The 16865-nt window shown below is 40.2% G+C and overlaps 1 protein-coding gene across 1 annotated transcript in view; it reads left to right on the top strand.

Annotated features, from left to right (window-relative positions):
• The window catches only part of igsf3 (immunoglobulin superfamily, member 3), an 87279-nt gene that overhangs the window by 49654 nt on the left and 20760 nt on the right, over positions 1-16865 (top strand). The window contains exons 4-7 of the mRNA XM_017422729.3: positions 1911-2330; positions 7813-8199; positions 12837-13241; positions 16427-16852. Coding sequence (XP_017278218.1) covers positions 1911-2330; positions 7813-8199; positions 12837-13241; positions 16427-16852 — 1638 coding nt within the window. The remainder of the gene's footprint in view (positions 1-1910; positions 2331-7812; positions 8200-12836; positions 13242-16426; positions 16853-16865) is intronic.

Consider the following 16865-nt stretch of genomic DNA (forward strand, 5'->3'; position numbering starts at 1 on the left):
TTTTTTTTTTTTTTTTTTTTTATTCTTTTGCTTCCATTTTCTGCTGCTTTTGAATTATTGTTGTTTCTCTCTCTCTAAGTGCCTTGTTAAATCCAGTAACCAGATGTCAGGCCTCTTCACTCAATTCACTCACGCAATTTTCTTGTCTTTGTTCCCTCAATTGTTTCATTAGTAAGGCTTCTTTTTATTATTATTTTTTTATCATTAAATATTGCTCTTTATTAGAAACACAGACAGATATGCAAACTTCCAAAGAGGCAGCTTTAGAGGGTTTGTGTGACATATATTTATAAAATTTCAAAATTAGGTAGGAGTAGTGTTCTTCATTGTTTCTTATGAATCAAAGCAAGTAAAATAATAATAAAAAAAACAGTACACATTTCAAATATGCTGATTAGTGTTCTTCAAAATGACAATCGATTAAAAGCACCGAGCAGCTTTCTAAAGCACTTCACTAGAAAAGTCTGCACTTCAAATTTCTGGCTTTTAAGAAGTGCTTACATCACATTGTAATGAACAAAATTTCCTGTCGACATCGATTGCTAAATTCATTAATCCTACTATCTTAATTCAGCGTTTTTTGACAGATTTTTATTTTCTTCTCTTTTCTGTTAGTGCTGCTCCTTGTGTGACATGTTAACCTTTTCGACCTCTGTACTTTTCAGTCGTCAATAATGCATTAAGCTTCAGAGTCCTAAATCCAGTCTGAAATCCTCTCTTTCCATCTTCCACCACATTAATATAGCGAGCTGTGGCTTTCTGGTACACGTCCAAAAATACTCCTTCAGCTAAACGGGCTTCTTTAAAAAGCTATACGTGTTTATTTCTGTCACCGTGCTGAGTTTTTCCAGCCAGCCTGCTGAAATTATCATGTCTTGATGTCTCTTTTCCTTCCTAGCACCTGAGTGTCCCACTCTCTCATCTCCTCTGTTCCCAGCCATCTGGCTTGTATTCGCTCCCCCCCACCCCCGCCTCACTTGCATTGTAGATAAAACTGAGCAGAATTTATTACAGTAATTTTAACTTGCAGTGTGTATATTTAGTATGTGTGATCAAAAAAAAGGTGTTCTGAGATGTTTGGAGATGGACTGTTGTGTTGTTTGCACTTGCAATCAATATTGGATATAATCAGTCTGAAAACAGTGCCAGAATCATCCCTGGAGGCGTCTGGATGTGTGAGATAGAGGGAAAAAACCCATCAACACACAGTGTCATGTGAAAGTCATACATGGAGGAGGAAATGGGGGCCAGTCACCTCAGAACAAAAGACTGTTTGCATTAACACCTCTTCCTCAAACCGTCCTCTGGGAGTAAATAGATTACTAACCAGCTACAGCATCTTGACTGCTTGTTTTTACATCTATCATCGGAGGATGAAACAAAGGCAACATGACACTGTTCTGTTTCTTAAACAGGAAGAGGCTTTGAATGTTGAATTACTCAAATAATAAAAAATTCTTAAAGGCATGCCACCCGCTGCTTTTCATGCCAGAGTTTTAAACATTAAATCTTATGTGATTTGTCAGTGCTCGGAGTATGCAATAGGGATGACTCTCAGCTCCTGCCACACCAAGTTTTAGCTCAATATTTGTAAAATTGACTAAGTTGTAGCCATTTTTGCATTCTGCTTAGCTGTGGCGGCCATCTTGAATTAAGCAGACTCCAAAAATTAGTCAGTTGTAGATGTGCATCCAGTGATTACTTCCTGAGATTTTCATTAAAATCTCTTCAGTTGTTCATGAGTTTTTTTGTTAACAGATGCACACACAGAGACAAATACATGATTCCTTAGTGGCAGGGAGCAATGTCAACTTTGTTAAATCTGTAGACAGACTTCCAGGTCTGGTAACTGACAATTATATTAATAATAATGATGATGATGATTTTCTGTTTTCTTTCTCCTTTTTCAGTCATTCCCGACTCGCTGACGGTAACAGCTCCTCCTCAGACTCTGTCCAAAGTGGAGGGCGACACGTTACAGCTCACCTGCGAGGTGTCTCGAACCACGGTGCAGCACACCCACTTATCGGTTGGTTGGTATCTGAGGTCTCCAGAGGACGCGGCCGCCCCACCTCAGGAGCTGGTCACCCTGTCGAGGGACTTCGTCCTGCGCTCTGGAGGACCTTATCGGCAGAGGATGGCAGCGGGGGATCTCAGGCTGGACAAAACCAGCGCCACCGCCTACAGGCTGACCATCCACAAGCTGCAGCCGGTGGACCAGGGGCTGCTCTACTGCCAGGCCACCGAGTGGATCCAGGACACAGACGGAAGCTGGTTTGCGATGACCCGCAAGCAGAGCGAAAAGGCCCAACTTCGAGTTCAGCCCACTGGTGAGTGAACTGCTCTTCTTGCATAAATCTCTCCTCAATCTGAGTCTGTAAAGATGTCTTTTAGAGCTTGATGCAACGTGTGTTTGATATGACTTCATCAGCTGCAAGATACATGACCAAAAAGATTCAAATACACATAGGCAAGGTGTACCACTTTTTTTTTCTCGAATTTATCATTTCTTTTCAGTGTTTCTAGCACATTTTAAAGATGCACTTTCAACATTTACTGCTAACCTTGACTGAGTTGGAGAACTTTAAAGAAGAGCACAGCAGTTTATTGGACAAAACAAGCAACAGTTTTACTGCGATTAAGGCTTTTTTTTATAACATCGAAAGCGGTTGATGGAAATGGCAAAATTGAAAACAAAAAAAAGGTTTGCACTTACTGCAGTTGCTTTAAGTTTGTTAATAAAAAAAGAACATTTAATGCAAACGATGAGAGTTAGTTTTCAAACTAGAGGCACTTTTCATGTGCATTTCTTAACACATGTTCAGAGAAGAAGAAACAAAGTCAAAGTTGCAGAAACAAGGTCCAGCACACGGTTCAGCTTCTTATAAACATCTGGTGTTTGCAGGAGTTCTGTTCTGTGAACCTCTAATGTTCTGATATTTAAATCACACATCAAATTTATGGTCAGCCTTTCTTCTTGTAGAGAATAAACGTGGCCTAAACTAAACCACAGGAAGTAATTAGAACAATTGCCAACTAAAAAAAGAGTTTCAGTCTTAAAGGCAGTAATTTAATAACGCCTTATAACAAAAGGCACAAAATGTTAACCCTGGAGTTTACTGCTCTCAGTTATTAACTAATTAAGTAATAATTAGTTAAAGGTTATTTTATAGTCTATACAGTTGCATATGAAGTCAGCAAGCAACAAATCAGGAACTGATTGCTAATCAACCATTACCTATTTAGTACCTAATGATTGGTTAAATAGCAAAAATCTTTCGTAAATTATAGTTATTGACATGGATTTTTATGGGTTTTTTTACACTAAATACTGGCTGCGTTGGAACATGACCAGTAGTTTGCCTATGTGAAGCAAACAAAACAAACTGTATTAGTGGTACTTAGTCTACATATCTATCTGATACAGAGGTAATGTCATGTGAAAATACATCATATGGCATTTGCTTTATACCTTCTTTTTAGATTTTTAATGTTTCAGATGAGATACTTTGCTCTTAAATGACTCTTCTTCTGACTAGTTGTTTGTGTGACTCCCTCGCTCTAATTGTTGTCTGCCGCAGGTAAGATACAGACTACTCTAACATACCGCATACAACCCCACTTCAAAAATTCTGATCTATCCCTTTAAGGGACATGCATTGTCATGCTCAAGCCTTAATAGGTTAAGAGATAAAGTGCTACATAATTGGCCTTTCATTAAGTATTCATCTCGCTCTCTCATTTAGCAGTATGTGAACATGAATGGAGCTTCCATGCGGGGGGGCTGCCCAGTGGGAGCAACTTGTGGTTCAGTGTCTTGTCCAAGGACGCTTTAACACTTGGACATCGAACTGCCAACCCTGTAATCAGTAAACAACTCAGTGCATTCGAATCCGCAACGTGAACCTTTTTCTGTGAGAAAGAAACCGGAGGGGAGTAATCACTTTGGTCTAGATCCCCTCTGTCCTTTTGACAGGCACACATGGCTGCATGTGGGCAGAGTTCCTCTGATTGCTGATCAGTATCTCACGCTAAGCTCATTAGCTTACTAAAAAGGGCTTAACCAAACCTCCACAGACTCCCCACTTTTGTGTTTGTGCTTGCTTGATGGGCAACATTACAAGCAAATCCAAGAATAAATTTAACCAGCTCCAAATATCGTAGGTGTTTGACATGGGAGACTTATGACTTACACATAAACAACTCCCTCAAACAGTATGTGGCCAAGGGTTCAGGATGTTTTTTTTTTAATTACTTCTTGGAGTAAGTAACAGTTGGAGTAAGGTTTGCGTTGTAGTGCATTAGTGAGAGGAGCCATTATTACCAGATTTGGAGAACTTAAAGAGAGGAAGTTGGTCAAAGGAAAAGAGGGTGAGAGGTGGCATCATGCATGATGGAAGTATGTGGGAGAAACACAGATTGTGCTGGGGAGGCTGTTGGGAGAGTATGTCTCATATGGTAATGATCTAATAAACCATCAACCTCCTCATTGACCAGAATGATGCGTAACAAAAGCTGCTTTATGACTTCTTACATGCATTTACAGCTTATCAGCTGAAGCGACCCCATCATGTCCGCTGTGACGTGTTTCATATTCATAAAGAATCTCTTTATGCGCTTCTGAGAAGGGGCCAAGGAAGGGGGTGAGAAACTGCTTTGGCATGAGCTCCATTTTCAAGCAGGCACGCAGTGGCGAGTGTCTCATGCCAGCAAATCACTTCAAAGTGGAATCGTTTCGCCTTTTTCTATTAGGCATCTGAAACATTGCGGACTGATGCAACTTGATGGTGCCCCAGATAGTTTGGCGTGGATGAGAAGACGAGCCTGAACTCAGCTGTACTGTAAAGCAACTTTCAGTTGAGCTCTTCCTACTTCAGGGACGAGACATAAGAAACAAAAAAGCTCAGCTCTCACCACCCTTTGTCACTCCCTGTCTTCCCTGTAATCTATAATTGATGGAGTTATTGTTGCATGACAAAGGGAATAAAGCATCTGCGCTGCTGTGTGCATCTGTGGATGCAAGTGCTTAAACCTGGCTGTGTGTCTATATTCGTTTTGACTTGTTTTTTTGTGTGCCTGTTACATTAAGAGGGTGCATGCCTTTAGGCCAAAGTTGTTGTTTTTAAAAATGTTTTACCTGTTTAAGTGCAAATTTGACAGAGAGTGTGCAAGAAAACATAAACGGGAGAGGCAGCAGCGTCCCCATTAGGCTTCTATTATAAAAGATGGAGTGGATCTCAAGACAGGCTCATCACTAGCTAATCACCCACAGCCGACATCAGAGAGGAGTAACAGTCGGAATCCTAATGTGTCTTTCACTTTAGCATGACTCTCCTGCTTTCTCCTTGTCTCTCACCTCCTGCCTTGTTCCCTGCTCACCTCACATTTTTGGCTTGCTCGTCTCTTCCCAGTGTTTTTTTTTTCTTGCTCTCCTTGCTTTTGCTTATTTTTGTCTCTAACTATAATTAAACATGAGCATGACTGAGATGAGTGAGGCTCCACCATCTTCTACACATATCTTCCCATAAAAGTCCTCCAAATAATGGAGCTGAGTGCTGAATGATTTGGGTCACTCACCAGTCAATGTTATTGATCTCAATAAAATATTGCAGCATTATGTTTTGCTGTTCTCACAGCGATACGCCAGTAATTTTTGCATCTGCTGACTGTTTTCTTTAGTCCTGTTGAATTATGCGTGCGCATGTTTGATACAACCAAATGCATATTTAAAATTCCCCCATTTCATACTGTAGATGGTCACAGATTCAAGAGACAAGCAAGAGTAAACTCTTACATTCTGATTCTTTATGAGGAGTCATAATGTACATTATGATTTTTCTTTTTCGAGTCTTTTTGTATGTAATATGAATATTGTGTCCAAGAAAACACATGCAGTCAGGAAGCTATCATGGACATTAATGGGGGGGGAAATGTTAAGGTTTTGGTGTAACCTTTGAACTGCATTCATTCTCTGCCTTGGTGAAGAGTGCTAATGTGTGTACTGGCTACTTTAAGTTAGAAGTTAAAGGTACTAATTAACTTAGATTTCATTACAGTTCTGTAGCAGACGCTTTTATCTTTTTTGTGATGCAACAGACCTGTCAAGAGAATGCTTTCTTTCACATGGACCTACATAAGCCAACAAGCATGTTTGAACCCTTAACCTCAAACTTTGAGTTTTCCAGCAATTAAATTTCTGAATTAAAGGCCTAGCATTCCTTAAAAAATGCATATCATCCACTGCCTTGTTATTCAAGAGTTTTAAATTATCTTAGAAAGTCTATGAACATTAAATATCTCACCTGTTGTTGATACTGTATCTCTTTATTCATTCTGATCAGACAGACAAGCTAACAGCTATAGCAAACAAGACTAAAATGAAAGTGTATTCCTGCCATCTTTAAACAACTCCAGTCTCAAAATAATTCTCTCGAGGTACATGCAAACACTATTTTATAAACCTTTTACATTTCAATCAGTTTCACATTTCACGCTTATTTACATAGAATTTTGTGGTTATTTTCAAGCACAAATAACGGCAGCAGGAACTTCTGGCTGGAATAGCACAATATTTCTGATGAAATATTTGCATAATGAGAAATTGGTGGGACTGTAAGAGCTTATAAAATAGTGTTTACATGAATTGCTATGAAATCTTTGAGACTGGAGTTGTTTTAAGATGGCTGCAATTCACTTTGGTCTTGGCACTGAACCGACTAACTGTTAGTTCATCAATCTGGTGAGATTTTAACTCTATTTTTCCAAACCGAGGTCATTCAAAGAGCTATCTACAATAAGTAAGATAATATCTTGTTCATAATCTTAACACTGTATCTCACTTAAAAATATCTGAACTATCGCTCCACTTTTATATTGGCTATGGGTGTAAATTTGAGTCTGACTGTGTGATTTACTGTTACCTGTGATAGCCTCAAGCATCTGTGTGGGGACTTATTTGTTTGTGAACATGTTAACAATATGCCCCCCTACCTCCTGTCATAATATTCTCCTGAATAAGACGCTCTGCAACAGGAGCAGCCTTTGAACTTGTCCACAAGAATGTGTTGTTCAGGAACCCTGGTTACAGTCTTTGTAATTAGAGTGCAGAGCTGCCACCCCACTGAGATTCTGAGCAGCTGTCTCTGACAAAGAGTTTGATAAATACCATCTCATCATCTACAAATTATTATAACAAATAAAATTGGACACACAGACTCATGCACATATATGAAGGTACAGGCTTTGAGCCTAATTAGCCATGTGGAAGTGCTAGAACTATCAGTGTTTACTCTTTTTGTTGTCTTAGCTTGTGCAGGAGGAAGAGGAGGGAGCGCCTAACTTTGTTTAAGGCAGCAGAAAAGAGTTTTAATGAGATGTTTTTGTTTTTTTTTATTACAGAAGTGAAGCCAAGTAGGGAAGTAAGGAAGAGTTGTGTGGATGATGAGTTTTACTGGAGTTGTGCACTGTGTGACCCCAGCCTTCCTTCGTTTCTAATTATTTTCTTTTCAGCACTAACTGATGCTCTTTGTACACCACCCCCTCCTATCCCTGGCCACCGCCAAAGCCCCTCTTGTATCACCCAACAGTTTTCTTTCATCTTTCCTTGCTTTTAGCTTAAAAAGCTATTAAGAAAATGAAGAGATGTCAAGCGTTTCAGCTGATTCCTATATTTAAATTTTGTTCTTGACATCAAAAACATTGGATTTTAAAACAAAACCCCTACTCCTACGTTTTTTTTTGTTTGCTGCTTAATTACCAATGTGCTAATTCTTTTGTTTTTTAATGGGTTTTTTTTCTTCTCCTTTTGCTTAGATCGGGACTTCAGCATCCAGGTGAGCACGGAGCGACGGTCCTTCACGGCCGGTGAGCCGCTGGAGCTTCGCTGCACCATAGAGGCGCAGAACGTCCCCGAGCGTTTCTTCTCGGTGTCGTGGGTCTTCAGCAGCTCACCGGTGGCCGTGGTGGGCCCCAGTGCCGTGCCTGTCCTGGGCCCTGATTACGTTGATCGTGAGGCAGCCGGTCTCATGACTGTACGCAAGGAGAGTCCCAACGTCCATCTGCTCAAGCTGCAGCGCTTGCATTCCAACGATACTGGGAAGTACATCTGCCGAGTTACCGAGCGGGAGAAGACACCAACGGGGGACTTCATCGACCGCAGCAAGAGGTCCCGAAATGTGCAGATCACAGTTCAAGCACTTAGTAAGTGATAAATCCTCTGCCTGAGTTGTCCCTTCCTTCTATCTATCTTTCCAAGAGTGGCTGCACGTCTCTGTTGTTAGCCTTGAGTAAGAGGAAAGGGATAATGCTGCTTTTATTTTCTGTTTGAGTGGATGGCTAAGGATCTGTAATGCAGCATTGTGGTCCTTTCCATATGCTTGGCTTAGTGGAAGAGGGGTAACACTATAGCAGGATAATGGAGAGCAGAAGAGTCCAGACTGACGGAGCTAACAGCCATGAAATGAAAGCGTGGAGAAAGAAAAGAAGCAGAGAAAGGCGTCCAGCTCTCCAGGGTGTTGTAAGTGGTTCCCTGGGCTAAATTAGTGTCTTCAGCTGGAGCTGACCTGGAGCGTCTCAAACTGGGCTGCCCAGTGAGGGTGTATCAGGCTGGACTGATACACATGCACAGTTAACCATTAAAATCCTTGGTAATGATTCTGTTATCTGCCCCTGAGACTTTCCCTGCTCTCATTCTTATTTGGGAATATGCTGCTTTTCCTGTACTGCCATCGTCTGTGCTATAATCATAACAAAGCATGATAAAAAAAAAACAGAGTTATATTTCCTCTAAAACAGCCAGTACTACCTTATTGTGACCGCTGCACGCCTTGACAAATTAGCCGAAAACAATGGCCTGAAGCCTACAGCAGTCTCCAGAGGTTATCTGTGTAGGAAGGATCTGTTTTTCCAACAAAAGACCTAAAGGCTGTTCACAGCACTTACACATAAAAGCTATTGTTAATGGGGAAGGACCTTCCTGAACAAAAAAAAAATGTCCTTTTATGCCTGATTTATCCAACCTATGTACACACACGCACACACAATCCATGTATGTGCTTCATCACTAATAGGTGAATTGGGTGTAGAGTTAGTAATAGGCTTCAACAGGGGTTGGAGGTAAGTCAGAGCCATGGCAAAGTAGAAACGGTTGTAAACACATTTGATAAATGAGTGCTGATGGATGAGTTTACATTTGCAACAAAGAGCAAGAGAGAGCTCAAACTGAATTTGTACTGTGCCGATAAAAATGGTAAGTGCAAAAGAAAACAAGAGCACTCTTGTTGATAGAAAATGCATTTCGAACCGCAAACCTCAGATGGTGTTACTGGGGAGAGTAGGAAAGTGGAAAAATAAAGAAAGTTCAAAAGAATATTTCAAGAAAAAGCTAAAGTTAGAAAAGTACAAGTTACTCAGAAACTAGAGTTTATGCAAAGGTTGATACATGCATGACTCAGAAACTTTAATTTGTGTTTCAGAGCGGAAATTTGACAGAATACAGCATGTTCAGAAATAAAAAAAAAATAAAAAATACTATAGAAGATGTTCTCTTCAGCCTTAAGTGGGGAAATAGCAGCTAACAAAATAAAGACAAAGGAAGGAAGAAGCATGAAAGGTGTTCCCTTTATTCAGTGGACTGATAGAAATAAGAATCAATTTTATTCCATTTTCACTGAGGGCTCATGCTTATTAGGAGGACCGGTGAGAGGAGGCAGGAGGCAGAGCTTGGCCTGAGGGGAGGAAAAAACTGAAAAATCTTAAGTCAAATACTGAAGAGACTGCAGCGATGCCTCACAGGAGGACAAGATCTTATGAGTCAACCAGAGCCACGTGATGTCTGACGGACGTAGAAGCGATACGAGTCTCGGTTTAAAAAACAACAAAAAAAAACAGAGCAGAAGGGAAGACTTTTATCCTTCCCCTCTGAAGTGCCACTGAGCCCTGTGATCTGAGCCTTCTTTCCTGCGCGCATGTGGACTCGGCGAACAAGCTTCACGAGGTTCAGAAAGAGAAATACGACCTACACACAGATTTCTGTTTCTTCTCTAGCTGTCACTGTGAGCAGCCTGAGGGCAGTGCGCCCCCCCTACGCACCAGCTACCATAAGCACCCACAAGGATGCAAACTCATTCACGAGCCACGTTTTTACAGGATAGTGTCGTCCTTTTGGGAAAAGATACAGGGGATTGTTGTGTTGCCTCTGGCCTCATACACAGTATGATTATTTTTTAATATGCCAAAATGTTATTCATGCTGTCTTTGGTATTCAACATGAGAAGGAAAGATTTTGGAAAACTTTCTTCCAACTTCTCCATCTATGTTTAGTTCCTCATGAATTTCCATCAAATAAACAGTGGGTTAATAAAGTACCTAAACACAGTTTCCCATTCTCTGTAAAAAAAAAAAAAAAAAAGTGAGGGACTATTTAAATCTGCAATTATTAAGTTTTCTATAAAAACAAAAGCAAAGAAGCTAGCAGCCACTTTTCCTGAAATCTTATTTGGCATGATTGGGCTTTGAATTAATTTTATATTATCTCTGATAAAATTCAACAAAGTTTTTGATTGGATAAAAACTATGGAGCTCATAAAATTAAAATCTCCTTCAAATTATGAAAAGATTACCTAAAAGAACATGCTTTTTTCTGCTTTAATGAGTAAAATACTGGTGTTTTGAAGTTGGTTTAGATTTTTAAGTATTATCAAAAGCTAACATGAAAGCATATCTAAAATTAAAATTTTATTTTATGAAAATACTTTATTTACAAAATGTATAGACCGTTTTACAGAATATAATATTTTTGTTAAGGCAGGAAAGGCTCCAGTGTGGTTGAACCTATTTGTTGTTCTGTTAATTGGTCCTGTTTTGTTTTATTTTTAAAGCAATTTTTAGATCTTCTGAAGTGGGGTTCTGTGGAAAGGTTGTGATCAATTTATATTTTACCTGTTTTAGATAGCTCTTTGAATTAGTTTGAAGAAATAAAAAAGGAAAGGTCTATCTATAACAGGTAAGATGTTAATTGTAATCTTTCTATGGAACCCCTCTTAAAAAAAATCTAAACTATCACTTTAAGATGTATTTATAACTTGACTGTAGTCCAGTTTTTGTAAATTGAATGAACTGAACATACAGCAGCATGTGTTTCAAGGTTACACAGTGGGCCTTTTTCATGCCATATTTTTTTATTTGCCACTAAAGATGCATAAAGATCTTTAAAGCTCACTAACATGCCGTTTAGGGAAGCTTTTGAACCAGCAGGATCACAGTTATATGAAATGTAATGAAACTTGGTCTTTGTTAACACCACCTGCGCTTTCTGTCTTCTGACTAGTAAAACTTCATAGTGTGAAAAATGTGAACAAAAGCATCTATGTATCAACCTCTCCTTGCACATTTTCAGTAACATAGTTCCCTGGATAGAAACTCTTCTCAAGCCTAGAGGTGTTTTAGGAGCACAGTAAACTTAATTGTGAAATGAAAGAAAATTAGAGCTATCAAGATGCATCGTCGCCTGGTCAGAGACAGACAGAGGCTACTCTTTAATAAAAAGCATCTGAAAGCCCTAAACAGACTTCAGGTGACTCTGAAAAACAGCTATCTGGCCTCAGGTGTGACATGAACCTGACTCTTTAATTTAAAATACTGTCTCTGATCTAGACCCACTACCTCTCCTACTGTAAAGCATGGCAGCGTTGGCGACATTATACAGGCAGATAAATAACAAAGGCTGAATCAAATCCACATGTCCCAAATGTAGCCATATGTGAGCTCACCTAAGTGAGAAAAATAATTTACATTAGAGTGAGATTGCTGTTTGTTTTAGGCCAAGATGTTCCAAAAAAACCGCACAGTTTCACAGCAGTTTGTGTTTAGGACAATCCACCGCAGAAAAACTTCCCAGCAACAAAAATATATATATATATGTATTTTTAAGTTTCTCATCTATTTTAATCCCTGTTCCTGCTCTTTCATGCAGACATAAACACAAGTTTTCTACGACTTGTTGTTCCCATGCTGCACACAAAGAGCCATATTTGAGGCTTTATTACTGAATATTAACAAGATCTACATTTAAGGGGTGTGATAAGGTCGTTTGCACTTAAAAACTTAAATATCAATTGTGGCTGTAAAAACACAAGAATTCATGAGGCTTTGTTGGTGCAATTTCTGAACAACCAATACACAAATGAATCTTATTGTTGTTTAAATCCAGAAACCTCTCTCTTTATTTGTTGAGATAAATATGTGAATTGGGACTATTTTTTACAACTCAAATTACAGTTTTGTTTAAGCAGAAGGTGAAAGTCTGAAAAACATGTATTGACAGGCATCCAACATTAAGGACTGATCTATGGGGGTTCTTCTGATCTGCAGGGAGGTCTGTCAGTATTTCGGAAAAAATGGTTGAATTTAAATTGAAAATATCCTTCTACAAAATCCTCTCAAAGGTGCAGGTGATCTGGGATGGTTCACTTTTTTGCATACCAATTAGAATACTGCTACAATGGTGCTAAGTGATTTTCGCACCAGTCTGTTCCTGTCCTTGAGTTAATTTACCAAGCCAAAGCTGAAATCTAAGCCCCACAGAGCAGCTAAAGATGGGATTTCAGATGGTTCTTATGTGAAAAAGACTTGAGGCGGCACATGCTCCAAAATAAGTCTCTCAAAAGCACTGAATGAATTAATTGTATTCAGTCATATTTCACTTTTTGCTTTGAAAAATATTCAGATTTCGGAAGCTTTTTTTCTCAAAATTTACCAAATCATAAATCCACTCCATGGGTAATAAAAACATGCTGAAGAGTAAAATTCTTAATATCATCTGGTGTTTTCATTTTCAGAGAGCAACATCACAGTCGCACTGTCCAGTAACTCCTCTGAGGTCCTAGAGGGCGACCCGATCCAGTTGACCTGTACAGTCCAATCAGCTACGGGCCCCCTGTCTGTTGTCTGGCAGTGGATGGACAAGCGAGCAACTGGACCGATCCAGGAAGTGGCCTCAGTGGATCGAGAAGGCTCCGTGTTTCACGGCCCCGCCTACAGAGAGCGCTCCAGTTATGGAGAAGTTCGTGTGGAGAAAGTCCGACCTGACACGTTCACTCTGTCACTTTACAATGCCTTACCTGGGGATGAGGGTCAGTACAACTGTACAGCTACTGAGTGGCTTTGGACTGGTGAACAGGAGCTAAACTGGGAGAACATCGGAACAGCCTCGGAAATCAAGACGATCGCCGTCAAGACTGTTGGTAGGTTATTTAATCCTTCTGTAGCACCAATAAAGTCTGTTCTGTTCTGTTTTCTGGTCAGTAAGGCATGTAAACAGTCTGACAAGTAGGATGTGAGCAACAATTCGAAAAGAGGCACATAGTTTATGTTTTGTTGAATGAATCGAGAAAGACTTGCAGTCCACACAGTTGAATATACCATGGTTTATTCATGCACCGCTTAGGGGGAAGAGCTATTATGACACACACACACTCTTAACACCACCTGCCTCATGTCAAGAGCATTGCTTCCATGACACTGATGATGAACCTGCACAAACTCACACACAACCATATGGATTAGTCAGAATTATTAGAATGGAAATGCAGCAGCAATGTGTTTCACAGTCTGTGGCTCTCTTCTGTCACCGCTGAGTTAAGCTGAACATCCACAGTTCAGGCTGAGGAAGCCACTGGAGCGGAGCAGTTAGGAGCTGGCAGGCCAAGAGCACTGGGTGAAACACACACAGAAGCAGCGGATTAGCTCCCTGCAGCAGCACACAGCAGCGCTGCAGAGAAGAGACGTCATTTTTTAAGTGGTCATTTGTCAAGTTGGAGCAACAAGAACAACATTAGTTTGGGGAACAAGAGACACATTATGCAAAACAGAGGAAAGTCCAAAGCTGCTCATCTTCCTTCAGTCAGACTCCTCAACATCACCTCCTCTTCTCCTCCTCCATGCCTGTTGATCAAAGGATTTTCTGAATGTGCAGTGTTGTGTGACGGGCAATGTGTTTTAGTTTGGCCCTCATTTTTCTCACTTTCCCCTCCAGCTGCAGTTTTATTGGACGTAATCCTGCCATGCAAAAAAAAAAAGTCGGTTTTCATTCTTGCTCTCTCCACTTCTTTAGACCTAATGTTTTATAAATAGAAAATAAATTTAAAAAGTAAAACTTCTGTTTCAGTTTTTCATGCAAACTCTGATCTTGTTTCACATTGACCTGTCCTCTGAGTGAACAAATCTAGAGGCTTCATAATAAATTAGGCGACTGTATCGTCACTTAGTTAGAGCCATCTCTTTTTATGGACTCCCTTTGATTGTTGATAAGACCCGGTTGAAATGGAGGAGGCAAGTTCTCTTGTCTTGTGTTTTTGTGGCCACAGCGAAGTGCTGGATAGAGCCTGTTTTTTTTTTTTCAGCTGACAAACTGAAGGTGCCCTCAGGGGGGTTGGGGGTGGCATGTGTGAATGAAAGAGAAGCCTCGTTTACACTCATTCAAGATAACGCATAATAGATTGTCACAGACAGAATATTCCAAACAAAAGTAAAAGAAGCAAACACATTCATGCGTATTTACTGAGAAACAAAATGAGATTTATGGAGGGAAAAAGGGATCAGCTTCAGATCCTGTCACAGAGGCATGCAGAGAGGATAGATGGAGGGATGGGAGATGATAGATGGGGAGTTATTGTCTGTTAGAGAATTATAGCCTGAAGCTGTTGTCCAGGAGTAGCCAGGTCTGTACAGAAAGCTGTTGATTAGACATTCTGAAGGACGCCGAGGATGGCGGCTGACAAAGGACAAGACAGGGTGAAGGACCGGCTAAAAGCTACAGGGCTGTTAACAAAAACATATTGGGAAATCTGCTAAGTCTCAGAGGGAAAAAAAAATTGATCAAAACTCATTTCAGGTCTTCATTCCTTCATCCACATTTTTCTATCAGTGCACAATCATCTTTCTCATATTTAATGATTTGCACTAACGGAAATGTTCCAAAATAGAGGCTACAGGGACATTTTTGCGATCACGCCAACAATAAAAGGTGTTTTTCTTCATTATATCCGTCTCTCTACCTTGCTTTCTAATGCAGGTGTGTCTTGGCAACAATATTTTGAGTTGGTTGAATGTTTTTAGCCTAATGAGGATAGTTTAGACTTGGCAAGGAGCTGGGCGTAGATCGAACATTGGAGCTTAGAGGAAATGTCTCCCCTGGGGTTTTTTTTATATTTTTCTCTTTTTTTTTTGGTTTGCATCACCATTTATTTTGAAGCACGCTCACAGTCAAGTACAAAAGCTACTTACACACACAACAGTCTTCAGATGCTCGGGCCATAACAATATAAGAAAATACTTGTAAAGATTTAGAGCTACTTTAACAATAGATCAATAGGCTCTCAGTCAACAGTGTTTGAGCTTTGTTCTTTTTAGTACCCTGCTTAAAATAATAGTTCCTTCCAGGCAAAGATTCTTTAGACCCAAATCATGAGAGGAGACTTAATTACAAACCCAAACAAGTGTTGCCCTATTAGAGCCTTTAAGCAGCACTAATAAACCTAATTAAAGACCATCTGACAATGTGTCAACTTAACGGGATTGTTCAGGTCTTCTGAAGTGGGGATCTGAGGAAAAGTTAAGAACAATTACTATCTTACCTGCTGTAGATAACTCTTTGAAAGATATCAATTCGGAGATAAAAAGTTTAATTCTGATGGATAGATGAAATAAAGGTTTGTTTTGTATTAAGAGGCAACTGAACCATTTAAGGAGCTTCCTCAATTCAAACTGAAAGTTGTTAAGTCCCAAATCTGAAAATTATAGTGAGCTGCTAAGTTTGTGAGTTGAACTCACACTCCTCTCTCCTCAGGGGTTTCATTACGGTGTACACACAATAATTTCAAAATGTTGGCCTGGTCCACATGAGACACCTTTTAGTTTCATATTGTTGTCAAACTGACCAGGGGTTATATTCAAAAACTCTTCATCTGCTCAATATTGGTGTTTTTTGTTTGACATAAATGGCTTCTTTTATTCTTTTCTCAAACTGTTTGTCTGTCCAAAATATGAACATTACTGCCCTCAAACGAGTGTCCCTTGTCCTTCAGATGTAGGTGGACATCTGAGTCATGGTGTGAATAGATCAGTTCTAAGCTTTACAACTTGAAACTCCGCACTTTTAGTTTGAACTGAGAAAGCTCTTTGGATGAGAAGCAAAACTTTCTTAAAAAACAAAAAAAGTAGGTTAGTTCATTTTAAAATATCAAGTTGTCTATGTCCTGGATACTAAGCATTTACACCAACATACTGTATTATTAGAACTAGCTGAATTAAACTTAATTGGACTGAGGTTGGTAAAATATTATTTTTTCATAAACTTTCTACAGAACCCCACTTCAAAAGATCTGAACTATCTCTTTAACCTTCCTTATTTATTTCTCTCACCATCTAGAGTCCTCCTTCATGGTGTCGGCCTCATCACGGACACCATCGATATCATTCGGTGACTCCTTTGACCTCCTGTGCCTGGTGAAGCCCCGCCACAACCCGCGAGTCCCCACGTCCGTCACCTGGCGTTTCCTGCCCGCAAGCACGCAAGGCGAAGTCGAGGATCGGGGGGACTTCAAGGACCTGGTGACTTTCACGCGTGAGGGCACGCTACAGTGGGGCGAGCAGCTGCTCGGGCTGGGTACCCGCACCACAGTGGACCGCTCTCACTCCAACACAAACTTCCGCCTGTCAGTCACCCGCGCTGGACGTCGCGAGGCGGGGAAGTACCAGTGCACTGCTGTCCTGTGGAGGAGGAACTACGACAACAGCTGGAGCAGAGTGGCCAACCGCACCTCCAACCTGCTTGGCATCAGCGTCATACAGCCAGGTAACGTCTTATG

This window comes from Kryptolebias marmoratus, linkage group LG6, assembly GCF_001649575.2.
Source record: "Kryptolebias marmoratus isolate JLee-2015 linkage group LG6, ASM164957v2, whole genome shotgun sequence".
In the NCBI taxonomy this organism is placed as follows: Eukaryota; Metazoa; Chordata; class Actinopteri; order Cyprinodontiformes; family Rivulidae; genus Kryptolebias; species Kryptolebias marmoratus.